General features: G+C 39.8%; 9 protein-coding genes across 9 annotated transcripts; 6 read left to right on the top strand and 3 right to left on the bottom strand. All coding sequences in view use genetic code 12, as the record gives it.

Moving 5' to 3' along the window:
* Positions 1-34: 34 nt before the first annotated feature.
* KGF57_002793 (uncharacterized protein) lies at positions 35-577 on the bottom strand (the record flags this gene model as incomplete). Its single annotated transcript, XM_051752143.1, has 1 exon — positions 35-577. One exon carries the CDS (start codon positions 575-577, stop codon positions 35-37), a length of 543 nt encoding a protein of 180 aa, XP_051608620.1.
* Positions 578-1214: 637 nt separating this feature from the next.
* On the top strand, positions 1215-1757 carry KGF57_002794 (uncharacterized protein; the record flags this gene model as incomplete). The annotated part of the gene is made up of 1 exon (XM_051752144.1): positions 1215-1757. The coding sequence occupies one exon, from the start codon at positions 1215-1217 to the stop codon at positions 1755-1757; it is 543 nt and encodes a 180-aa protein (XP_051608621.1).
* Positions 1758-1832: 75 nt separating this feature from the next.
* Positions 1833-4751, bottom strand: KGF57_002795 (uncharacterized protein; the record flags this gene model as incomplete). Its single annotated transcript, XM_051752145.1, has 1 exon — positions 1833-4751. The coding sequence occupies one exon, from the start codon at positions 4749-4751 to the stop codon at positions 1833-1835; it is 2919 nt and encodes a 972-aa protein (XP_051608622.1).
* Positions 4752-5581: 830 nt separating this feature from the next.
* CEF1 (Cef1p) lies at positions 5582-7345 on the top strand (the record flags this gene model as incomplete). The annotated part of the gene is made up of 1 exon (XM_051752146.1): positions 5582-7345. The coding sequence occupies one exon, from the start codon at positions 5582-5584 to the stop codon at positions 7343-7345; it is 1764 nt and encodes a 587-aa protein (XP_051608623.1).
* Positions 7346-7508: 163 nt separating this feature from the next.
* RIM20 (Rim20p) lies at positions 7509-9833 on the top strand (the record flags this gene model as incomplete). Its single annotated transcript, XM_051752147.1, has 1 exon — positions 7509-9833. The coding sequence occupies one exon, from the start codon at positions 7509-7511 to the stop codon at positions 9831-9833; it is 2325 nt and encodes a 774-aa protein (XP_051608624.1).
* Positions 9834-12996: 3163 nt separating this feature from the next.
* KGF57_002798 (uncharacterized protein) lies at positions 12997-15270 on the top strand (the record flags this gene model as incomplete). Its single annotated transcript, XM_051752150.1, has 1 exon — positions 12997-15270. One exon carries the CDS (start codon positions 12997-12999, stop codon positions 15268-15270), a length of 2274 nt encoding a protein of 757 aa, XP_051608625.1.
* Positions 15271-16909: 1639 nt separating this feature from the next.
* KGF57_002799 (uncharacterized protein) lies at positions 16910-19567 on the top strand (the record flags this gene model as incomplete). The annotated part of the gene is made up of 1 exon (XM_051752151.1): positions 16910-19567. One exon carries the CDS (start codon positions 16910-16912, stop codon positions 19565-19567), a length of 2658 nt encoding a protein of 885 aa, XP_051608626.1.
* Positions 19568-20539: 972 nt separating this feature from the next.
* ARG5,6 (bifunctional acetylglutamate kinase/N-acetyl-gamma-glutamyl-phosphate reductase) lies at positions 20540-24916 on the top strand (the record flags this gene model as incomplete). The annotated part of the gene is made up of 2 exons (XM_051752152.1): positions 20540-23088; positions 23266-24916. The coding sequence occupies 2 exons, from the start codon at positions 20540-20542 to the stop codon at positions 24914-24916; spliced, it is 4200 nt and encodes a 1399-aa protein (XP_051608627.1).
* A 79-nt stretch (positions 24917-24995) lies between these two features.
* Positions 24996-25508, bottom strand: MSO1 (Mso1p; the record flags this gene model as incomplete). Its single annotated transcript, XM_051752153.1, has 1 exon — positions 24996-25508. The coding sequence occupies one exon, from the start codon at positions 25506-25508 to the stop codon at positions 24996-24998; it is 513 nt and encodes a 170-aa protein (XP_051608628.1).
* Between the last annotated feature and the right edge of the window lie 283 nt (positions 25509-25791).

Below are 25791 nucleotides of genomic sequence, written 5' to 3' on the forward strand. Positions count from 1 at the left end.
ATGAACTTAGTATAGTTTTTACAAAAACCGAAACCTACTCTTTCATCTCCACCTCCGCGGTTGGGAACTGCTTCATATCTTTGGAAATATTGATAAACTTGAACCCCGTAGTGGCCCCTGTAGTTCCATTCCAATTTCTCAATCTAGTCACCGTTTCCTCATGACTTAGATCGGGGACTTTATACCCAGTTGCAAATAGGTGTTCCTCATGCTTGACTTTTTCGGTGAGCAACTTCTGCTTATTAGAAATAGGTCTTCCCTTTCGATGCTCCAGTTTTGCTTCATCCAACTGTTGACGATCCTGATCTATAAATTGTTGAATCAAAGCTTGTATTTCAGACAAGGTATAACTTGATTTATCAACTTGGTCGTCATTGACGATCTGTTCTTGGAAAAAGGATACAATGAGTAACTCATTCAGTTTACGCTCGATGCTTTCGACTTTTTGTAGTTTGAGTTTCTTATCTCGGACTGTTGCTCGATTCAATTGTTTGAATTTACGGCCCTTTATGTGCATTGATCCGGTGGATTTGGATAAGTTTTTACTCACCTTGTTGAGGTTATGGGCTAACGGCATGGCAGATATGTGTTACCTGGGAAATGTGGATGTAGGGTTTGGCTAGATGTATGCTGTTAATGTTTGGTGGAGGGGATATCACGTTTTGGAGATGTGTTTGAGATGCGCTGCTTCTGCTTTTGCAACAGATAAAAAAAAAAAAAAAATTGCAAACTGAGCCACAAAAGAGTTAACTGAGAGACACCGTTGAACCTGTTTTACCTGTTGATTGAATCAATACCAAATGGTGTAATCAGATTGAGCATTCTTGGGGCTCTCGAGCAATCGAGCAATTTACTCTACAGTTGTCTCGATTTTACAGCGTTCTCTATCGCACCAATCTCCAATATTTCATATGCTGAGCCTCCTTTCGAACTCTAAAATGTTCAGACTATGCCCAAAATATCTAACATGACTGACGAACTCCTCTCAATATCAACCTTTGATACCAAACTTGATCGAACCCTCTCTCCGTATTACTACTTTATCCACAATATTTTGAGGTCGTGTGCAAAACAAATTTACGACAAATTTTTCTTTTTCTCCTGTTTTTTCACGAACTATCAAAGGCCGGCTACAGAGTTCAAAGAATAGAAGAGTTATTCAATCTCCTAGTGCTACATACACACATCCCCCGCCCTTCTATCGTCTCTCCGCAATGGCCAAGTACTCCGAAGAACAATTGTTCCAAATCAAAGAGGAAACGTCTTATATTCCGCAACCAACAATTTTATCAGCCTTTAACGAATTAATCGAACAAGTCAAAGAACAACAACTGCAAGCAGAACATGCCAAGAGATGGAACAACAAGGACACCTATATTGACGAGCACGGAAATGAGAAATCTTACCACCATTTAAACAGACGCAGGGGCTCCAGATCGGGTACCAACCAAAAACCATACTTGAAGAAGAAGAATGAGGTGATCAAGACTGAAGATGGATGGGAGATGTCGGTTCCTGCCGGACACCACAAGAGTGGAAGTTTTGGTACTAATGACAATAACGAAGGTAGTGACGAGAGAAGCAAGTTTAGGGAGTCAGTTGGAATTAAAGCTAGGCCAAATAATAAGAATTTGGGCTCTTCAAAAGCTGTGGACCCTAGAGAAATCGCTAGTGATAAACAAACAAAGACATTTAATGCTTTTGAAGCATTGGAGGGGGATGATGATGATGATGATGATGATGATGATGACGAATGAAAAACTGTATAAGATGTATAGAGTGTTTATAAGAAACGATGACTTGTATCAAGACTTTTATTTTTATTATTCTCTCTAAACTACAAATGCAGCGTCGTCATCACTATCCAAACCAGCCAAAATGGAATCAACATCGGTAGATAGCAAATTTTTGCTTAATATAGAATTATTCGACGCGGTGTGATCCATGTTTCGAGCAGCAATGCCATTCCCCAATGGTGGTCCATTCATACTCAAGACTTCCTTCAAGTCCGCAATTCTGGGGCAGCTCACGTGCAAGTTGAATGTGTAAATCGAGCCATTGGTCTGATCACAGGAATGTAAATCACCATTCAATCGACCTACTGTCGTCGTATTTGCATTGCTAGTCAACGTGTAATCTGCAGCATAAGGTATCCCCTTCTCTTGGAAATGTTGGCTGTATTGTAAGATTTCGGCGCGTATAGTACGAATGTCTTTTGCAGTTCCCAATCCGAGCCCTGTATACAAACCTTGCTCTGAATCTGTTGTGGCAGCATCTGAGGAAAGGCCAGTGTGGGGATTGAATTGAGGAACAAAGTGATCAGGGCGACCGGGACCACCGGAACCACCGCGAGTCGAAGCATCATCACCATCCTCATCATCAAAGTCCATAAAAGCAGTGCTGTTGTTGTTCGTATTTCGCGAATCGTTGTTGAATTGAGTCATATGGGTCGACACTTGAGGTTTTTCAATCTCGGTCAACAATTGCTTCTGAGGATGCAACCACACAATAAGGAAATTGTTACCACATGCAAACTCTTCAATTTGTTCACTCTTTATCCGAAGTTTCAAATCGTTGCCATTACCATCCTTGGGCAAAACTCGTCTACCTTTTGGATGTTCCAAATCGGACGGTTGCGAATCGATTCCATGAATCCATAATCCATGTTGTCTTCTATACTCAACACTGTCCAACACCAATTTGAACAATTTGGAAGATTTGCAATACCCTTCCAATTCTTCTTCGTATTGCTCATCAAGATTCTTCAAAATGTAATACAACAATATATGGACAATTGTGTCTTTATACATTTGTCTTTGAGAAAATTCAGACGCTTTATCCAATTTCAAGACTCCATAATGGAAAAACGGAATGAAATTACTAACAAAGTTTAACCCAAGAATCTCAATCATATCTTTCAATACCTTCACCAACAACAAAACCAACTCTGTGCTTGGAGCCTCGGGCCCATCAAAGAACCTGTCAGCATACATCAAAAAGTGAGAGATAAAATTTTGCTGCTGGGTGATGTACTGATTAACATCTGGTTCCATCAAATTTTTTCCGCTGAGTTTGTTATCCTTTGAGCTATCGGACCTGTCCATAAACTGTGAATTTGCATTTCCAGGATCAAGTCTATTTTGTTGTTTTTTAATCACCTCGTACGCCGAGCGCGACGATGCTGCCAATTCGACATTTAAAAACTCATCAAAAACTTTCAAGTACTTGGCCTGTATGCTTCGAATTTGGTGAAGCGACAAGATGGTGTTTCTGTTATCCTCAAATTCGGATTCGGGCGCCAATAAACCCAAGCTGATGTCCCAATGTTCAAGATTGACGTGGTTTCTATTGATAGTACTTGTCTTGCTCTTTAAAATGAGGAAAATTTTGGAAATATTGTCCAAAAACTGCACAATAAGATCATGGATCCTTTCACTTGAAGTTGTTTGGTCAGAACTGTCCACAAATGAACTGTCCAAAACATAATCGACCTTGACCAAGATTTCCTGAATTGAGTCGGGAACTTGATCAAAGTAGTAGATATGCGTGGTGATGTTGCATATACATTCAGAGTATATGTTTGTCAAGGAATCTATCTCAGATTTGCTCAAATCACTGGGCTTCAAAATCAAGTCTGTTTGCAAGTTCAACAATTGCTGAATGATATCGGAAATCGATAACCCAATCATATTTATCCCCGAGGACAACAAACCCAACAAATGCTTGGCATACAGTAAATGAAGTGGATAATTGGACTTTGATGCCCCTTCAATATTAATACGATTCAAAGTAGCCAACAAAGTGGAGCAACTGACGAATCTCAACTGAATTGGAATCCAAGTAACGCACAACTCCAACAATACAATACCCCAATCCAAGTTTATGTTTGTCGTGAAAATGTGTTGAACTACAGCTCTTGTTACTTCTGAGATCTGAGCTGTGGCGGTATTGTTGAAAAAAGCTCTCAATGCGTTCATTGCTTCTTGATTCACATCTGTCAAAGTTAAAGTATCATTATCAAAATCAACTTCAATCTGGTTGTGGAGTTGGGTTTGGGATTTGTGCAGCTGCACGCGTGATAATCTCTTTCCATCAGATTCAACATTGAGACTCGATTTTAGACGTTGCACCAAGCTACTGATGTTGTTATTGTGCATTATAACTTGGATCAAAAAAGGAATCGAAATTGCAACAAATTTTTTGGAAGTGCTGCTGGAGAAAGTTAAACAGTTGGAAATGGCGTAAATAGCCTTCAACGAAACCATTTGCCAGTCATACTGATTTTGCGAGATGTTCTTGTCTTTTCCAAGTGATATCAACTGCTGAGTGAGATCAGTAAAGTCGTGCACAAACTCTTTATCACCACCAAATAATGCAGCATCCATTTTCGCACACAATACTTCATAGGTTTTGACCACACTCTTGCAAACAGCTATATCCTCAGTGTCGAGACATATCTTGAGGATGTTGCAAGCTTGTGGAGCAAAAACATTCAAGTTTTCATTACATTTTTCAATCAACTCTTTGATAATGGCCAAAGTGACTTGTAAATTTCCGGTACGATTTCTTGCAGCATCGTGTTGAGTCTTGTCTTTGAGAAAATGAATCACTTTCTCCAATTTGACTCTACGTGTTGAAGCGTAGTATAATAAATAGCTGAGTTCGGATGGATTTGGTTTCTTGTCGGTTGCTTTTCCAGGAGGGTAGCACTGAAGAATGAGCTTTTGATGTTTGTGGTGGAAAATATTCATATTAATGGGCGGGCGTGGTAAGTTAGTGGAGTGGGGTTTTGATGAATGATAAGTCACACGTAGTTTCAGTCGTTGACGTTGTTGTTGTGCTGGTTGTAGGAGTCAAGCAAAAGGTGAAAGGCAGAAGTGTTGATATTGCAAGCCTTGAAGAAAAATCAGTCAAAAGTGACGGGATACCTTAATGGGAAACTTTCTTTTGCGGTGCTATATATACCAATGTTTAGTTGTTGTAAAAAAAACAAAGTGGAGGTCTTCAATGTATATATATATATATATAAATGTTGTTGAGGGTGTTTCTGACTAAAGTGGGGAGAGATTTTGTTGATTTTTGTCTCTCTCCTCTGCATCTGATTTTTTTTTTCCACAAAATTACCAAATACGGTTATACATCACTTATGTCTTGAAATGTATCAGTTACGTATATAAGACTGTTGTATCTCAGACAGACTGTGCTCTACGTATAGACCAATAGTCCATTGGACCCACGCCGGACTAATTCCAGTTGTAATGCTTCTGCTGAATGCAAATTTTACAAACCACGCTGCTTATATGCTCCAGAGTCCCTCACCAGCTGGCTCCATAAAGACATCACGTACGATTAGATTCCGTACAATACCTCGTCTGTCTCTTTCTTCCCCCCTTTCCCCCCTTGTACTCACTAGCTCAAAACAAAGTCTGTATATTGCACTCTGAGCACTTTGTTATACATAGTTTGCGCCGCACACCAAAAAAAGAAAACAACATCATCCCATAATCTGGCGTTGTCAGCTCCAAATAACACACACACACACACACACACAGACACACACATCCACCACTGTTTCCCCATCATGTCATCATACGTAAAAGGAGGCGCATGGACAAGTATCGAAGATGAGATCCTCAAAGCTGCCGTGCAAAAGTACGGTGCTAATCAGTGGGCTAGAGTGTCTTCATTGTTACCGAAAAAGACCGCGACGCAAGCTAAATCGCGATGGGTCGAATGGTTGAATCCGTTGATAGATAAGACTGGATGGACGAATGAACAGGATAAACGATTGATTGAGTTGACACAGCTACTACCTAACCAGTGGAGGTCTATTGCGTCGACGCTTGGCAAAACTGCCACCCAATGCATTGAACGATATCAACAACTTCTTGATCAGGCGTCGGGAAATGACAGTAGTAATGATTTGAAATTATCGGGTCTTGGTATTGAGACCCTCCCCGCAGTTGGACAACCAGTCGCTCAAATTGTAGACAATGATGAGGCAAGTAATCCCAATTTTGCTCATGAAACACAACCAGCGAAAGTGCGATCAGACGACAGAAACGTTCTAGATGCAGATGCAGATGATGATGACGATGACGATGACGATGACGATGACGATGACGACATGGATGACGATGATAGGGAAATGCTTGCTGAAGCCAAGGCCAGATTGTCCAATACTCAAGGTAAGAAGGCTAAAAGGAAAGCCCGGGAAAGAATGTTGGAAGAAAGTAGACGTTTAGCATTGTTACAAAAGAGAAGGGATATGAAAGCGGCTGGCATCAATGTGGGGTTGCATTCCAAGAACAAGCGAAGCAAGAAAGATTTTGATTACGTTTCTGATATTCCACATGAGATTGTGCCACCATCTGGCCCATATGATGTCGATGAGGAGAATAGGGAAAATGAATTGGAGTTGGAACGGTTTCATGAAAAAGTCGCTCGACTGGGTATCAGTTTGAAGGAAGTTGATGATAGGATCGCAGCAGCCAAGGAGAAAGCAGAGACTGAAAGGAAAAGGCGGCGAGCAAGCGATGCTGATGAAGTATCGCAAGACACCAGCATGAGCAAGGGCATAGAGTTCAAGAAGCAAAAGTCGGCTGTTGGTCAAAATGGAACTTTACAGGGGGAACCTAAATCTCCACCGAGAGTGACGTTTCCACTAAAGACTAATAAAGCACTCGCGTCGTTGGTAAAGACGCTTTTTGAAAAGTTACCGGAACCTAAGCAGCATCGTGGTAAACCTGTGTATATCCCTGAAGCTAACCTGATTGGGACATGTCACTATCCATATTCTAAGTCAGGTGAATACAAAGAAGAGCCCGTGATCAATAGTTCACGAAACTGGAAACAAGACAGTAACAAACCTAGAGCGTCACAAGCTGTTCAAAGGGATCTTCCCATTCCAAATCCCTCGTTTATCGATACACTGGCAAAACTCTCCGACGTGGGAAAAGTCCAACAAGAGTTAGCCAAAGAATATGTCAAATTGATTGCAACTGATTATAGACAGAAAAGCGATCCCAGCTTTTATACGATCTTTCAGACAAGACTAGATGCGAACATATACGAAAATATCGTGACACAACTTGATAAGGAGTCTGAGAAGTACCAACAAGTTAAGAGGGGGCAAAAACACGAGTCGCAGCACCGGAAATTACTGCCAAGAATAGATAAAAGTGTGGAGGATAGTGCCGGAAATGATGACCCAAAGACTCAACATGAATCGCGTTTGGCTGATGAGGCAGATATCTTTAATGCAGAGTTGAACGAGTTTAGACTTATTGGAGAGGAGATTTTTGAGCGCATTGAACAGGCTAGACAAATGCTAGCGTCAGAATAGTTTCAAGCTGTGTAGTATCATAATAAACACAAGAGGATGCATGAAACCTTTGTAGGATTTTGTTGCGCGTTATGATTTCTATTGCAGCAGCGAAAATCAAAAATATTATTGCGATCACACACACTTTCTCTCTTTCTGTGTCTCTTTCTCTCCATTAGATGCCATGACCACCAATTTGTTGGATATACCACTAAAGCAATCAAGGCCCCTAGATTTGGGCGAAGAGCTAAGCAAGACGATAACCGCGCGCTTTTTCCAACCTGCCGCATCATTCAAATCCGATCTCAGTTACATCACTTCGATTCGCAATGAAGTCACAAAGATCAGCAACGATATAACGTCAGTGAGCACCACCAACAAGGCGGAGATTTTGCTGCATTTGGACAAATACTACGAGTACTTAAGCTCATTACGTTCAATTGAGGAGAAATTCCCCCATGACTGTGTTGAATTTGCGTGGTTTATTACAATTTACAACTCTCCAATTGGTCCCATAAAGTTGCGATCATTCAAGTATGAGCAATTGTGCATAATTTTCCAAATTGGAGTCACGTACTCTCAACTCGCGCTAAGGGAGTCGAGAAGCACGGATGAGGGGTTAAGGAACTCGTGTCAGTATTTCCAAAATGCAGCTGGATGTTTTAGTTATCTATTTGGAATAATTTCAAACGAGGGTGCTGTTGTTGTTGCAGTTGAAGTATCTGGAGATCTTTTAACACAAACTATATTGTGTCTCACGCAACTCATGCTTGCTGAAGCACAGGAGACTATTTGGCAAAAGGCGAAAATGAGCGGGACTAGTAAAGACTCGGTGATTGCTCGACTCTCGTATCAAACGTCGCAATACTATGCTGAAGCATTGTCGTTTGCCAAGCAGTCTGATTTCATTAAATTGGAATGGGTCAATCATATTACTGTCAAACGGTTTCATTTTTTAGCAGCGGCGCATTATAGAAGCAGTTTGGTAGCTTTGAATTCGTTCCAGTATGGAGAGCAAGTTGCTCATTTGCGTGTAGCGTCAAATGCAATTGCTCAAGCTCTCAAACATAAGAAATATGTCAATGAATGTGTTGTTGAGGATGCTACGGGACTCGCTGAGACTATTCGTTCAGCTTACAAAGTAGCCGAGAAGGACAATGACTTGATTTATTTGAACATTGTCCCTGCTGATAGTGAGCTCAAACCTCTAAATGGCGTTTCAATGGTGAAGGCGAATGAGTCCGTCATTAATGAGAATGTGCAGGTGAAGCCCTTGTTTAAAGACTTGTTGCCTTACGTTGTTGTTCACTCTGCACAAGCATTCAAGGAGCGGACTGAAGAGCACGTTAGGGTCAGTGTATATGAGCCCATCCAGAATTTGAATCATTCGATTGGCAAATTTCTCAATGACAGGAATCTTCCTGCAAGTATTGATGCACTTGAACAACCGGAGAACTTGCCTGAGGTCGTTGTTCGACATTCACGAGAGATTATAAATTCTGGTGGGGTGCAAGTGATTGAAACTTCACTTGGCGACATTCGCAATTTAAGCATGCAGTGTAGTAAACTTGTTGCCGAGTGTCAGAATCGAATAGATCTCGATAAACGTGAAGATGAAATGTTGAGAGAAAAGCAAGGATATCGTGTGGTTCACAGAAGTGGGTTGGGCAAGTTGGAACAAGTTTTGATTGGAAAAATCCAACGCATGAGGGACTACCTCGAAGAAGCCAGAAAGGGAGATGAGGTTGTTGTGAGAAGATATATGGAGATCAAGAATGTTCTTGAAGTTTATACTGGTGGGTTTCAATCATTGAACAGATTTGTTCCCAATTCCAATTACGTGAAGTTGGACCAAAAGTTGTCGAATTTAGTTTCTGAATTGAGGAGACGCATTGATGATTTACAGCTGTTGCAATCAAGTAGACAAAAATTCCTGAGGCAATTGGACATCAAAGTCAAGAATGATAGCATCTTGCCCAAATTGGTACAAGAGTATAAACGAAATGAAAAGAACATCTATGACAAGGATGGTCATTTCAATTCAGCAAAGTTTGAACTCGTTTATGAAGACCATTTGAAATTGCTTTCTTCTGACTTGTCATTTCTTGATGAAACAAGAGTACGACAAACCCACTTTGAGCAAGAAATTGACAATCTAAATAACGAATTCATCCACGAGTTCAACACCACTGTGACTTCAACTCAACGTGCGAGACAAGAGGCATTACAGACTCTCGATACTGCATTTGTAAAGTATAACGAGATTTTGAACAATATTTCCGAGGGGGTGAACTTCTACACTGATTTCATTACCAAGGGAAATGTAGTGTTGGTGGAATGTGAAGACTACTTGAGTAAACGACGATTGGAGGGCCGTGAAATTGAGTTGCAGATAGTGAGGAGCCAGGAACAAGGGGAAAACGCGGCTGGTGATGGACCGTCTATTATTTCTCTGGTTCCTAAGTCGTCAAATGTATGGAATCCAAACTCTGATATCAAGTTTGGTTAATGGAGGTTGATCGAGTCAATGCTCTTTTTTTTTTTTCTTTGTTAATGAAGAAGTTTTTTTGTATAAATTGATATAATCATAGTTATTGTCACGCGACCACAACGTGAGTGACAAGAGAAGTGTAAAAAGTGATATAAAGAAAAAAAAAAAAGTAACCAAGGTATGTGCCTGTATGCAGCCAATCTAGACCTTCAAAAAGTTCTATAGTAGCATAGTGAATACAAGACCAAAGGTAACGAAAAAAAATGTGCCGCATTGTGAAGAATTGTGGCTATTGTGAAATTGTTCTCAGGGTGCATGATTTACCTAAAATTTAAAAAGTGAGGGGTAATTCAGATCTAGTTGTGTACTAAACGTTTGATATTCTTACAACAATAAATTTCTTTTTCCTCTTTTATTTTTTTTTTTTTCATTTTTTGTTATCTCGCAGTTTCAACTTTGTGACATTGCGTATATGGTCAGGCTTTCCCTTTACACAGTCTAGAATCATTTTCAACACTTGATCGTTTACCTTTATTGAATGCTAACTTATGTGTGTGGGAATGAGAGCACGCTGCCGTACTGTAACTATGCAAATCTGGAACGACCCTTGTGCTCCTTTTGCAAATCGTTTTTTGTTGTCTTTTGATTTGTTTTTTTTTTTCTTTATTTTTTATTTTTGTTGTCAACCACACCAATAATACGAGACTACAAATGGTTGAGAAAAATTGAAGAAAAAAGAAATTGTTGCAAACGTTTTCAAGGCACACACATACACTACGAACATGATTTCATAAATTGGAGTGACCTTTTATGAAAAAGTCAACTGGACTTAAGAGAACTGAGCGAGTTAGAGGATGCTTGAAAGGAGAAGTGAACTTCAGAATCTCTGTGTTTGCGTGTGTAAAGTAAAATGTTTGCAAACGATATAGGAACCAAAGACCCAAGCGATGCGTTTCAGCCAGTGGTGACGAACAGGTGCTCAAAAAAAAAAAAGAAAAAAAAAACCAACCGATGCACTCGAATAAGGGATATGTCATCTTAGCGAAGACTGACTCAAGGCGAACTCCTCCACCGCCCCTCGCAGGACAAAGAAAATAAATTTTGTAAACGTTTACTCATTTAGGTACTCTTGCACATGATCGTAGATTACAATCGGTCACCTGTTCCGTTTCGGTGACGCCTTTATATCAAGAGCACTCTCTTGGTATAAGTTGTGTTCTCGTATTCTTAATGCAATTTGTTTAACTCTGTCTTTTTTGTTAAACACTGTACATATCCTTTGTAAAATAGAAGAATGTGGTCTGATGCATGTTGAAGAAAGTACTCTTTCTCTCCTATAAGATCAGGGGACGCAAAGTTATTATTATTTGTTTTTGACTCTTGCATGTAACTTACTTAATCAATCACCTCCGTCATCGGATGTTTTTCTTTTTTTTTTTTTTCTTTTCTTTTCGCTTATAATAACACGTGGAGCATAACATACATTGAAAAGCAGTGTGGCATAAATGTTGAAATGCTATTAGGAAGAGCAGAGTAAAATGAAAATTTTTTTCTATGAATGAAGTAAAGGGAAGAGCAGATACCAAGTAGCAAAGCTATGTCAGCACATATTGCTGCAGCCGTATCATGACTGAGGGGGTCTTTTAAAGCTGTGGGAAATAATAGATGCGATAATCATATGCCGACCATTTAGTTTTCTTTTTTTTAAAGAAAAAAAAGAACCAATATAGACGCAAGAAAGTATGTTTGAGTATAGGAATAAGGTGATTATAGCCCAGAATCAATAGAAGAACGTTTTTTTGCTTGTTTGTGTATCTTGATGGTACAAAATGTTTTGTTCTTTCCTACATCAAGCAATCAACCAACCAACCACATAAGGGCGTTCAGCAAAGAGTACAAATTGAGTGCCTCCCTCCCCCCCCCAAAAAAAAAAATAAAAATAAAAAAAAAAAAATAAAAAAAAGGGCAAAAAGAAGTGGCAATTAAGGGCTCGTGCTCTTGTCCCCCATCTCATTACTAGATTTACAGAGTATGGACTGTTTTCCCGTGGTTGAGACAATTCACTTTGGTGCTCCTTTCTTTCCGTAATAACAGTTTTGGATGGATGGTACGGTTGTTGTTTGTTCTTCTTAGTAGTGTTTATGTAATACGTCACCATTCTCACGAGAGGTGTATGACTGCAGCAGGCATATCTACAAAATAGAACAATACTAATATGCAGGAAACTTTAACCGTTGTGACAAGTGAAGTCAAAGAACAATAGCGAGTGGCAAAGTAACACAAAAACACGAGTTGAAAAGATTTATCGTAGTCAGGTGAAGTTGTAGTAGTTATAGTAGTTGTAGTGTACTGGAAGTCAAATAAGCAATCTACTCAACTAACTAGACACAAAACACAAATGCGCTGTTAAATTTCTTTTTTTCTTTCATCTTTTTGTGTTCTTTTTGTTTTTAAGCAAGAGTACAACAAAGAAAGAAAAATAAAAAGAAATTTTCTTATGTTTAGATAAACCAACAGACATACATAACATACATAACATACATAACATACATAAAACGCAAATCTCCTAAGTTTCATCTTGTAGGCTGTAGGAATAATATTCACTAAACATCTCTACTACTTTTACATTCCATTCAAAGAGGGGATAGAACCACTTGGTGAAGATATAAAACTTGCGAAAGAAGACAACCCCCCTTTTTTTTGTCATTGTTCTTATATACTTGGATTCCACCCGTTTCTTTTTCTTTTTTTTTTTCCGTTCTATTGTTTTTACTTTAAACGAATTATAACCAACCACTGCTGTGGATTTCTACTTATCTTTTGGGTTGACTTCACTCAACAGTTTTCTCCTTTTATCATTACACAACAACCACTCACTCAACGGGGGTTTTCGCCACATATTTGGCACATAGGATAGGAGCACACACTTGCATCACTATAGAGAAGGAGCTACATCATAATCATCACCACGACCTTCACCACCACCCTTCACTCCTCGCTCATCTCGTGGCCACTCATTTGCTATCCAACTACCTACTATAAGAGAGTGGCTCAAAATCCAACGAACCGACGAGACCAAGGTACTGAAAATAACGAGGATAAGCCACGCACACAAGCAGTCCATAAAGACTCGAAGAAGCAACCTCAGACCGCATAGCCCAGCAGGGATACGCTTTTGAGAATGCCACAACTAGAACAGTCACAAGATGTTTCTAGTGCAAATAGGGTTACAACACCAGCAACTGTTGAATCGAGCAGCTCAGCAAGAGAGCAGTCTCTACCGAAGTCATATTCATCCAATCAGCCAGTTTCAGCTTCTTTGAACCCCAACCAACTACCAACATCACCCATTTCCATCACTTCATCTTCAACTTCACTGTCACCTGCAACTAGAAGCATATCAAGCTCAATCACCAACTCACCAACACCTTTCAACCCACTACCGACCCGATCTATCAACATTGCTGCATTGAACTCCAAATTACGACAACAACAGACTTCCCCAGTTTCCCACTCCCACTCCCACTCCCAATCACTACCTCATCCCCATCCTCATCCTCGTGTAAATACTCAATTTCCACCGAATAGCGACCTACCGACAAGTCTGGGGCCGTCTCAAGCTTCCACTCCAGCAACTATTTCACCGGTACAATCCAATTTACCTTCAAGACTGCAGTCACCAGTTGTTCCGCCATTGCATGATTTAGTCAATGATTGTTTTCTTTTGACTATTGACAAATTACACGATGAAACACGTACTTTTGTTGCCAATTCATTCCACCAGTGTGTTTTGAAGCAACATTGTGAAGAGAATTTGGAGTTTTTAATCGACATCTACCGTTATGAATATGAATACAACTTGAAGGTTTTAGCTGCGTCGAATACTTCTGCCTCAACAAAGAACATTGCTAGCCCGCCACCATCTTTGTCAACCTCGCTCAATTCAAAGGCAATCTTCAGTGGGAATAGTCAAGATGAATTTACATCCATGGCGAAAATGAAGTTAAATGCACCTAGTCCTAGTATAGTGCCAGTCTCACTCGGTGCAAGTACCACATCGTTAGCCAAGCGCAATCAAAAGGTGGCATCAGTGGCGTCGTTTGAATCACTCAAGAAGAAGCATTCAATAAGAACAGAGGAGTTGGATCCACAAGAAGCGTTTGTATCAACTATTGATGATTTGGACTTGAATGCGCCATGGGGAACATTTGGAGATCTGCATGTTGGTGAGGATGAGGAATATGGTGGCGATACCGATGAAGAAAAGGATGAAGATGAAGATGAAGCTGAAGAAGGGGACGCCGCAGAGCATCTCCCCAAGGAAGATTTGCAACAATTGAATGAACAATGGGCTGACATTATGAACAACTATATCAAACATGATTCACCATCACAAATCAACATTTCGCAAAAATTGTTTAAGGAGATTGTTCAAGAGTCGTCTGTTTGTAAGTTGCATGATCCAGCGATTTTCCTCAAGGCTAGGAATGAAGTGTTGCAAATCTTGAAAGAAAACTGTTATGGTTCGTTCGCTTCCAAGTTCAAGAAGCAGTTTTCTCAGTGTTGCGATCAAGGCGATTGCTGTTCTTGTTCAATAGAGGAGACAAAGACTGCTTTTGCTAAACTGAATAACAATAGCATTTTGACATTGGAAGGTACAGAGTCCAATACTACTGGGTGCAATGAATATCGTGAAATTCCATCGGCAAGTACAGTTTCGACTACAACAGCCCCTTCACTGACGGTATCAGAGCCAGACAAGCAAGTGGAGCAGAAGCAAAAGCAAAAGCACCATCACCATTTCCACCACTCCCACCACCATCATCATCATCACCATAGCGTAAAATACCCAGATTCACCAAGCTTATCATCTTCGTCATCACTCGCGGCTTCTTTATTGGGAAAGTTGTCATTTTCCAAACGAAATAGGACAAACAAGTTGCAGCATCCGCAATCAAATGGTAATGTTGCCAACTCTCCAATGTATGGCGAAACGAGTCCACCATCTTCAGGCTCATCATCAACACTGAATTTCTTTGGACAGGCCGTATTTGCAAGCAATGGCGATGCGTCACCATCGCCCAGTTCGGTGAGTAGTTCTGTTAGAGGTATTCCAATCTCGGCGTCACTGAGAAAACCACAATTACAATCGACATTGCAGCAGTCTCAACAAGGTAGTTCAGCCGATACGCCTTTGTTAGCACCAGCAGTGGCATCGGCATCGGCATCGGCATCGGCGTCAACATCTGCATCGGCATCAACATCGGCAGCGACACCGGCATCCAACTCATTGCCTATTCCTCGGTCTTTTAATGCAAGCCCCATTTCTGTGAGTTCCGTCGCTAGTTCAGCACAGCAAGATCGCGATCGTGATGCAACCGTGAATACAAGTGGATCGCTGATGAGCAACGGTGGATCTTTGGGATCATCGTTGAAGTTTTGGAAGAGAAAATGAAGAAGGAGAGCACTGAATTGCATTCGTTTTATTGTCACGATTCATCATGCCATGATTGATATTGAGGGACCAATTTTATTATAGATTTTTGTACATGCATTTAGGTTTAGATTATAGAGGATATTTTTATCAAGAAGATTGAAGGAGATGTGGTTGTAGAAGATGTAGGAGAAACTCGTTGAGTTATTTGAAGAGATTGAGTGGACGAGGGACTACATTTGCATAATGCCTTTGAATTACACGATAATTTAACAAACATTTAACATTGCAGTTGTCCTCAAGACTTACAAAAGAGGAGGGCCGGCTGACCAAATCATAGCCATAATAGAAATGTACACGAATATTATGCTCAATAAGGACCATCATTAACAGAAGGTATATAAAATTGATATACATCCTCGCATCCAATGCTTCAACCTTTGAGCCAACTTCAAGCGAATATTCCAAGTGTACGCTGAAAATTTTTGTCCTGTTTGCTGTCATTTATACTCTGTGTGGAAGATGATTAAAATTCCAACAACTTCATCAATCATTATGAAGATGCCGTCGTCCCCACTTGTCAACTCAAGATTGGAAATGGGTGAAAAAAAAAAGGACAAAAAAAAAAAACAAACGAGAATCAAGACTGCTGGACGATTTCCTCTTCATCCATTTCCCTGATTCAAGTGCCGACTTTCAGACGAGTATATTCAGCATTGCAAACATCAACACTGCTGATATACGCTGGAGATCTCCTTGAAAGCATTAAAAGAAGCTTAACCACTACTAGTTAATAGAATCCTTCAACAAGTTCTGTTTTTTGTTTCAATTTTTTTTTTTTAGTCTCCTCGTCGTCTCCCTTTTATACACAACGAAGGCGAGCGGTAGCGTGTCATAAAATTTTGTGATTTATCTCTTGCGACATTGGTACTGGGAATTTGAGTATTTGCGACAATTCATATCATTTCCTAATTTGTAATACAGCCAGCCAACCCCCCATTTCCAAAAAATCAATTAACTCTCTGAACGACTCTATTTTTTTTTTTTTTTTTTNTTGGACTCAGTGGATGTGTATCTGTATACTTTGAGTGATAAAAGTCATACTTTACAAATTCGCCTACTAACAAGAAGTATCAAAGTCACAATTCCTATTCAATGACATGGCATATACTACTTCCTTTTCTTTTCTTTTCTTTTTTTTTTTTTATTTGACTTTCTTTTTCTGACTTTCCTTGTTATCGGGGTATGTCGACACAAACTCTAATCTGACGTCAGGACTCGTCAGACTTTGTGGGGTTGAAAATTGATTTAATCCACAAGCACTAGCTCTGTTAAATCAGGGACTGTATAAGCCATTTCTACACTCTAGCAAACGAATCAATAAAATATAATCTCAAGTGACATCATGCACTTCTGTAATCTAATCTTTCCCCGTTTTCTGTTGTTTTCACAACCGAGAATTACAAAACAGTAGTTCCCGAATAGCAACTAATTTGTCTTTTTTTTTTTTTTTATCAGTACTTTGAAGTACCCGCTTTCAATTCAGCTTTATTGATTCTTTAAACAACAATTACTGTGAAAATAGGTATATCTTATAAGTTGGCGTGATAAGTTGGTGAGGCAGCAGAAGGATAAACACTTCCAACTTTGAGAAGCAGACATGGACACCACGGAATCAAACAACGAGGCGGACAGAAGGTCCGTCACTCCGCAACCACAAACTAGCCAATCGCAGCAGTTACGGGAAGCCCAGTTAGCGACGGTGCAGCCCCACAATTCAATGAGTGGAATACCCGGTCATATTCACAGTCAAAAACCTTCGATCATTGAGCCACAGTTTCATCGAAGTAGAAACCAAAAACGACAGGAACCACTCCATAATTCAGAACCTCCTCGTACACCCTCCCCACAAACAGCCTCTTTCTCAGATTCCAACAAGAATGGCACATTTTCAAACTTTCAATTGCCAAATGATATTTTGAAAAACTTGACTCCAGTAATCAAATCCCCACCAAAGGATAGAACCAGGCACCTTGCGCATGCTCATGCTCGCAAACAAGCTTATATGCGTAATGCCCAGCTCAAGGTCAGTACGAGAAACAGTAAAGTGGCTAAGCAGTTGAAGAATTGGAAGCGACATCAAGAGGAATTTATTCGGTATCAAAGCGCCAAATTGACGGAGCTGCTACAGCGAGCCAAGATACGAAGAGATGAGTATTTACAATTGGTCCGTGAGAAAGCTGTTAAATTTGTAAACACAGAAGACGGGAAACAAACCAGTACTACACACGAGCAAAGGCTAGAACCTGCATTGTCTATTCCACACACGTCAGATCCGCAATTTTGGTTGCAAGAGCATGAGGTGAGTGTGAGCACCAATATTGTTCAAATTCAAAGGATGATTAAGAAAGCGATCTTTGCTAAGCATGTTGCGTTTCTCCAGAGTTCCTCGTTTCTCGACAAATATGAGTCGATGCCATTCAATCAAATAATCACATGCTTCAATACCGACTCAAGTATCAAGGTGAGTATATCATACATCTTAAAGTATTTGGGACTTGTCACAAACGTATTTGAGCTAAAGATGTTTCTTTACTGTTTCATCTTGATTGCCGACTTCAACGAGTGTATGCTGAATGGGCCGCATCCGGGTTTCAACTACAACTCGGAAATAAGAACCAAGGAGGAGGAGAAAGTGACTACTGCAAAAAACTGTATTTGGGTAATGATGTACAAACTTTCTGTTTGCTTGATGGAGGAACTTAAGACTATTGTTGATACACCCCCAAAGATCCTGCTCAAGTTTCGAAGGTATTGGGATGACTACAAGTTTATTTTCAAAGTTTTCAAATGGAATCATTTTGTTGGCATCAAGCACCTACTAAGCAGTTCAATTTCCATTGTGGAGAAACAAATATCTCGCCTCTCGGGGGACAAGGATTTACTTCGCCAACGAACAAAGTTGAATATGGAATTGTCGTTGTTGAATAAATACAACTTGGCCACTTTGAAGGAGTTTAATGAGTCGCCACAAGCTGTTGAATTTTTAACACTTGTATCCGAGACAGTACAGGAATTGTATGCTAACTTTGATGCCAAATCACCTAGTTTTATTCAAAACCGTTCAAGTTTTATATGTTTTGACTTGACAAAGTTTTACATGCCTGATTTTATTCCTATTGAGAAATGGAGACAATATTGGATGCTCTACTATTTCAAGGAGTTTGAAACGGAGCGGTTACATCCAAGTGTTCTCAAAACTGGATACTTGGGTCTGGTGCGTCCCAAAACTCGCAATTTCGACTACATTAGCTTGATTGATTCTTTGATTGATATGAAGCTGTTTCCACTCAGTCAAACCTATGATGTGTTGTATGATTACTACTTGGAATTCTCGAATGTGTGTTCGTTACCGAGAGCAGTTGAGGAAGCAGATGAGTTGCAAAAGGTCCAGAACTTGATAAGACATTACGATAGGAGGAACGATTTGGTACAGTTTACGCGATCGAACTTGGATAATGATGAGGTGTTGCAGTTAAAGTATTCCGTGGTTATAATGTGGATACAGAAGTGTCAGTTCAACAAACTCGACGACTTTATCAACTTTGAAAACCTATACACCGTTGTCAATTTGAAAAATTTCAAAAACTTGCGGTATTCCATCTATACTCAAAATCCGAGCTTGTTGTTTCCCAAGTTTTACAAACAGGTGATGAAGTCTCGTGTTCTTGATATCGGCACACAAATTCGTGATATTGTTTATGCATCGTTTAAGAATAATCTAAACAATTTGTTTCATGGGAAGGCTCGTGCAAATCGAGGAGCATTTTTGCTTTTTAGCCAAGTTTTCAACAGAATGATTATTGATAAAGACTTTGACAATGAGCTTATGCAAATTTTCAAGACAAACTTTAGTCAGTTCCATAAACAACTAGATGCGCTTGTGCGCGCAAACTCCATATCAATCATGTTTTACTCATTGACAGGTACTCAATTGCCCAACAAGTATGTGAAGCAGGCAGCTCATGATTTGCATACAGTTTCGAACAAGCAATTTGTCCAATTCTATAATAACCACGGCGAAAAAATATGCAAAATATTGTATGATAAATGGGGAGTTACAATGAAACAGCTTTCCCGGGGCGAGATCAGTGTCTCTAATTTGGAACTTCATTTGCAAGCAGTGTTTACTGAGGATGTTCAAGGTTTGGCTATTTTATCGTTGGAGATTCACAAATACAATCAGTATTTGTATAAGGTGTACTGCCCTATTTTGAATTGGATTTATTCTGAATTGGGCTCAGATGGAGATATTTAGGACTTTTTATTTGAATTGATTATTAATTTTAATGTTTATCTAGACTGTTTGAATCTTTTACATATCAACACTGAAGTACTTTGATTATTTACCATGACATTGTTGCTTTGATTCAGTATAATACAGTATAAACTGACATAAGTGCTACCTTCTTGTGGTTCACCTCAAGAGGGTTTACTCCTTAGAAGAGTTACTTTGGTTCAGCAAGCTTTACCAACAGATTTCGTTAATCCTGTTCTTGCCAAACTTTGATTACCACAAGAGCATAGAGAAGGATGAGAATTGGGGCAATGCATTTAGAGATCATTAGTGCGTCAATGAAAGGGGATATGGATATCACTATGAACTGTGTAGCGCACACAGTCATGATTCGTGTTGTATTGGATTTGTAGCAATTCATAGCTTAGGCGGCATGCTGCTCCTTCTTTGTACAAAGGGTTGGATTTTCCATCTGATTTTGGGTGATGCATTCTACCCTCCTGTTTTGGTTGATCACTTGACATTATCGACCTCCTGTCTCATTTGTCTCCCCGACTTTAAAAACCGTGGGATAATGGTATCGGTGTAGCGACAAATACATCATGCCAAGATTATATCTATACAATCCTTAACTCACAAACACTGACTAGCAATCCTTTACTGTGGCCCGCCTTTAAGTCAAAACTTACATCGTGTCACGTGAATTAAGTGAGACAAAAACCTTGTAGTTACTGATTTAACAAGGCGGTTAATTTTTTAATCAATTACTCATTTGAGAAAATCAAATTGGTACACACACTACCTCTTACTTATCTTCTTCTTCTTCTTCTTCTTCACTCAACAAATTAATTTTTTTTTTACCAATAACTAACTCAAGGAGCATATTTTTTTTTTTTTTTGAAAAATTTTTTATACTCTTCTTCTTCATATAAACTCATTGGCTTATCTTTGACCTCAAACCTGCCTTTACCGTTGCCTTTGGTTAAGTCTGTGATGTTGAGACTAGCCACTTTTAATAAACCCTCGGTTTCAAAGCCGATAGCGAGATCACTCACGAAAGCATCCATTGCATTCACCAACAACAATAACAACAGGAACACTTATAGTTCATTAAAAGCCAGTTACTTCATTGCAAAACCTAGTACATGTCGCTGCTACTCTACCAAATCAACAGTGATCCAGTTGTTAAACAACATTGGCTCCAAGAGAGAAGTTGAACAATACTTGAAGTACTTTACTTCTGTCAGTTCACAACAATTTGCAGTGATCAAAGTCGGGGGCGCGATCATCACTCAACAATTAGACGAGCTAGCTTCCTGTCTTGCATTCTTATATCATGTTGGATTGTATCCAATTGTCTTGCATGGTACAGGACCACAGATTAATGAATTGTTGGAAAACGAAGGTGTTGAGCCTGAGTATATTGACGGGATCAGAATCACAAACCCAAAGACTATGGAAGTTGTGCGCAAATGTTTTCTCGAGCAAAATTTGCGTTTGGTAACTGCATTGGAAAGAATTGGTGTGCATGCTCGTCCAATTACTGCTGGTGTTTTCCAAGCTGAATATTTAAATAAAGAGAAATACGATTTAGTAGGTAAGATCACTGGTGTTAACAAGGCTCCAGTTGAAGCTTCAATCAGTGCTGGGTACTTGCCAATATTGACCAGTTTAGCTGAGACGCCAAGCGGTCAATTGTTGAATGTCAATGCTGACGTCGCTGCCGGTGAGTTGGCTAGAGAGTTTGAACCCTTGAAGATTGTCTACTTGAACGAAAAGGGCGGTATCATTAATGGAAACACTGGTGAAAAAATCTCAATCATCAACTTGGATGAAGAATATGACGATTTGATGAAGGAAAGCTGGGTTAAATATGGGACCAAGTTGAAGATTAAAGAGATTCACGATTTGTTGCAACACTTGCCCAGATCCTCGTCAGTTGCTATTATTGATGTTGATGACTTGCAAAAGGAGTTGTTCACCGACTCTGGGGCTGGTACCTTGATTAGAAGAGGCTACAAATTAATCAACAGAAATTCTTTGAAAGAGTTTGGTAATCCCGATTTGTTGAGAACTGCTTTATTGAGAGACCCTGAAATCAAGGCTGGTAAATTGTCGGTTGCTTCGTATTTGAAGCATTTGGAATCCGTCCAGTTTAAGAGCTATGGGGATGAACCACTAGAAGTGTTGGCAATTGTTGTCAACAAGGACGGCAGTGTTCCCAAATTGGACAAGTTTTTGTCATCAAAAACCGGTTGGTTGAACAATGTCACTGATAACATTTTCAACTCTATCAAGAAGGATTTCAAGTCTTTGTGTTGGATCGTTGACGAGAATGACGCTAATTTGTCATGGTATTTTTCCAAATCAGACGGCTCATTTGCCAAAAATGGTCAAATATTGTTCTGGTATGGGTTAAACACCGAACAAGCCAGCGAGTTGATCAAGGACTTTGACAATTCAGCCATTGGTTCATCGTTATCGTCCAGTAAAGAGTCAGGCGTCTTCTCGACAAACCAGCAAAAGAGAGCCCTTCACACTAGAAGATTTGCTACAGCATCGTCCAACCCTAACCCACCTTTAAGAGAAGGTAAGAATCAAGAAAAGAAGAAAGTTGCATTAATTGGCGCAAGAGGTTACACTGGACAAAACTTGATCAAACTCATTGACAATCACCCATACCTTGAGATCTCGCATGTTTCTTCTCGTGAATTAGAAGGTCAGCAATTGAAAGGTTACAACAAGGACACTATTATCTACTCCAACTTGCAGCCAGAAGATATCAAGGAATTGGAAGAAAAGGGAGAAGTTGATATATGGATCATGGCTTTGCCAAATGGTGTTTGCAAACCATTTGTTGATGTTATTGACTCTATTGGGAACCCAAACTCAAGAATTGTTGATTTGTCTGCTGATTACAGATTTGATACCTCGGGAGATTGGGTTTATGGTTTGCCGGAATTGAATGATCGTCATACTATTGCAAGTGCAAAAAGAATTTCTAACCCTGGATGTTATGCAACTGCAGCTCAAGTTGCCATTGCTCCAATGAAAGAGTACATCAGTGGAACCCCAACCATATTTGGTGTATCTGGATACTCGGGCGCCGGAACCAAACCATCACCTAAAAATGACGTTGAAAACTTGACAAACAATCTCATCCCTTACTCATTGACTGATCACGTACACGAAAGAGAAATCTCCAGCCAATTGGGATTGACCGTGCACTTTACGCCACACGTTGCACAATGGTTTCAAGGAATATCACACACCATCAATATTCCCATAAAGAAAGGATCCTTAACTTCCAGAGAAGTGAGAAATATTTTTCAGGACAGATACAAAGGTGAGGATTTGATCACCATCACCGGTGAAGCACCTTTGGTCAAGGAAATCAGTGGGAAACACGGGGTTGTAGTTGGCGGATTTGCCGTCAATTCAAACGAAGATAGGGTGGTTGTTGTGGCTACCATTGATAATTTATTGAAAGGAGCTGCTACGCAATGTTTGCAAAATGTTAATTTGGTGCTGGGATATGGTGAGTATGAAGGTATTCCTATTGACAATTAAAGTATAGCAACTATATACCTATAGACTTATACACAGTTCAGAATTGTGAGTGGTTTCGTTATCGTACAATTTTCTATCTGTCCCAGACATTTTGTGTTGAAAGACAGTATGTTTCCATTTTATTTTTTTATTTTTTTTTTTTTTGCCAGACTCTTGACTCCTCCTCTGACTCTCAAGCTTGAAGTACAGCGAACCCACAATTTGATCACATCCGACACCATGTTGGTATCGCCAGAGAACTTTGGGACTGTCGAGCCGAATGTATTCCGGTGCTCTAAACTAGAAGTTGAAAACTTTCAATTCTTAGAGACACTAAATCTTAAGTCTATTATTCTTTTGGATGCAGAGAATCCGCCTCGTTCGTTGTCCAAATTCCTTGAGGAGAATAGGATCGATCTTTACAGTTTGGGTGATTTGAAGATCTCCAACCACCAGCATACGGGTATGTCTTCAAAGACTGATCTTGAAGATTTCAATTTGGAGAATAATGATTTGACCTCGAACACGTCAACTGGATCAACTACATCTACTTTGACTCAACGACAACAGCAGCAACAACAACAGCAGCATCAACAGCAGCATCAACAGCAACAATCACGGCAGCAGAAGCCACTGTCTCGTCTACAACAGCCCTTTGTTGATCCACTTGCTCCAATGCCTATACTATCCCGAAACAGTAGAGATCAATGGATGTTGATCGAGAAAAATATCATCATCAAGTCGTTTGAAATTATCTTGAATAATAAACGGCATCCAATTCTTATTGTTGACTCCACATCCACGCTCGTAGGTATACTAAGAAAAGTCCAGAAATGGAACTTTAATTCGATCTTGAACGAGTACCGTATCTTCAATGGCACAAGTACCAAGAACAACTATTTTGCAGAAACATTTTTGGAGTTGATTGGTATTGAGTTGATACCTTATGAAAATCGAAAGAAAAGTCCCTTTGGAAGTAGACGTAATTCCATGAGGCGAAAGTCGCTGAGTCAAGGTCAAGCGCAACAATTTTTGAGGTCTCAAGGTGCTGAGGAGGCTACTACTGCTTTACACGAGCAAAACAGCGTGCCTCCTGCTGAACAGAGTGGTGACGATGACTCCGGTGTATTTGAAAACGACGACAATGACTATAATCAAGGTGATGGCAACGATGAAGATCGTGACTACGACGAGGGGTATAGTACAGATGATATGGATGACATGGATGACGATCTCCTATCTGCGTCGCCGCAAATCCCGGAAAACTTGTTGAAGTTTGTTGAGCAAAGAAAGCACGATAAGCATCAATATCCAACCAGTGGTCGGAACTCCATCGATAACCGATCCGATACTGAGTCCGTCTCCAATTCCCCAAAATTAATGCGAATACCCGTTCAGCATACCAGAAGCAATAGTGGCTCTAATAGTCGAAGTAACAGTTTCACTAATGCGGATTCCTATTTGAGTTCGGTGAGAGGCATGGATCGTCGCAAGTCATCCGGAGATATCATCAAAAATATAAAGTTTCGCAATCCGCAACAACAGTTTTCCCACAGAGCGTCTTTGGAGAGTACATCTCCAGGAATGAAGCGACGTGAGTATAGGGCAACGTCGGGTTCGTATTACATGAACGAGGAAAACAATACCAAGCCGGTTGAATTCATGTATTACAAGAATTTGAACAAACATGATGTTAAATTTGAGAATGTGAGAACAATCAAGTTCAAATTACCAGCAGAACATAGACTTCCTGAGTGGTTTATTAAACAACGTGATATGTGGGAAAGAAACTTCAAATTACTAAATAGTGAACCTGTATAGTTTGTGTATAAAGAAACAATACATGCTTGGGTATTCCCCTATGTTGCGTTTCCTTTTCTTTTTTTTTTTTACTTTCTCTCTAACGACTGTACCTGCTAACATTATACCCCGATCCCGGTGTTGATTGTTGCCTTGACTTGTTATACATATCCTGCAACCTACTTGAGCTTCTCTGGAATGGGGGCGGAGTTGACTCGTGTCCAGCATCATTTTCGTCCTGCATTCGTTGTTGATTGTATGACCTTTGTGCATAGCTTTTATTGAACAAGTTGTCTTGCCGTACCGGCTGAAACTGTGACGACGACGAATGGCTCCGATATGCGTGTCCACTAGAGTGACTTTGCGAACGACCATATGTCGATTGTTGTTGTTGGTGTTGGTGTTGTTGGTCAAAAGTCTTGACACCAAGCCACTCTGGATAAGGAAGTCCCTTTGTGTCATAGTGTTTGATAAATGCTCGATGTATCAATGTATCATCTTCTGTTGAACCGTCCTTTTCTGTAGGCGATGTCAATGAAAGATTAGCAAATCTTGAGCTGTAGTTTTCTTTAATCTTGGAGAAAAAGCCTCCTCCAGTGTTGGAATGCTGCATTTTGTAGGGAACAGCAAAGATAGAAAAAAAATTGTTCAAGTGGGTATGTCAACAACGCTTCACTTTGCTTTGGTAAAACACTGTTCTGACTGAGGTATATTTCCCAATTTAGAAATTTGAAGTAAGCGAGAAGACAGTTTTTAATGTCGTGATTTGATACTTTGCGACACTTACATTATTTTGACATTTTTTTTTTTTTTTCCCCTTCTTCTCATCACTCATCATCATATCTTTTATACCTGTACATTTGAAGAGCCAAAGAACATTCTTACTTCTTATACAA

This window comes from Candida theae (assembly GCF_024610275.1).
Source record: "Candida theae strain CBS 12239 chromosome Unknown scaffold3, whole genome shotgun sequence".
In the NCBI taxonomy this organism is placed as follows: domain Eukaryota; kingdom Fungi; phylum Ascomycota; class Pichiomycetes; order Serinales; family Debaryomycetaceae; genus Lodderomyces; species Lodderomyces theae.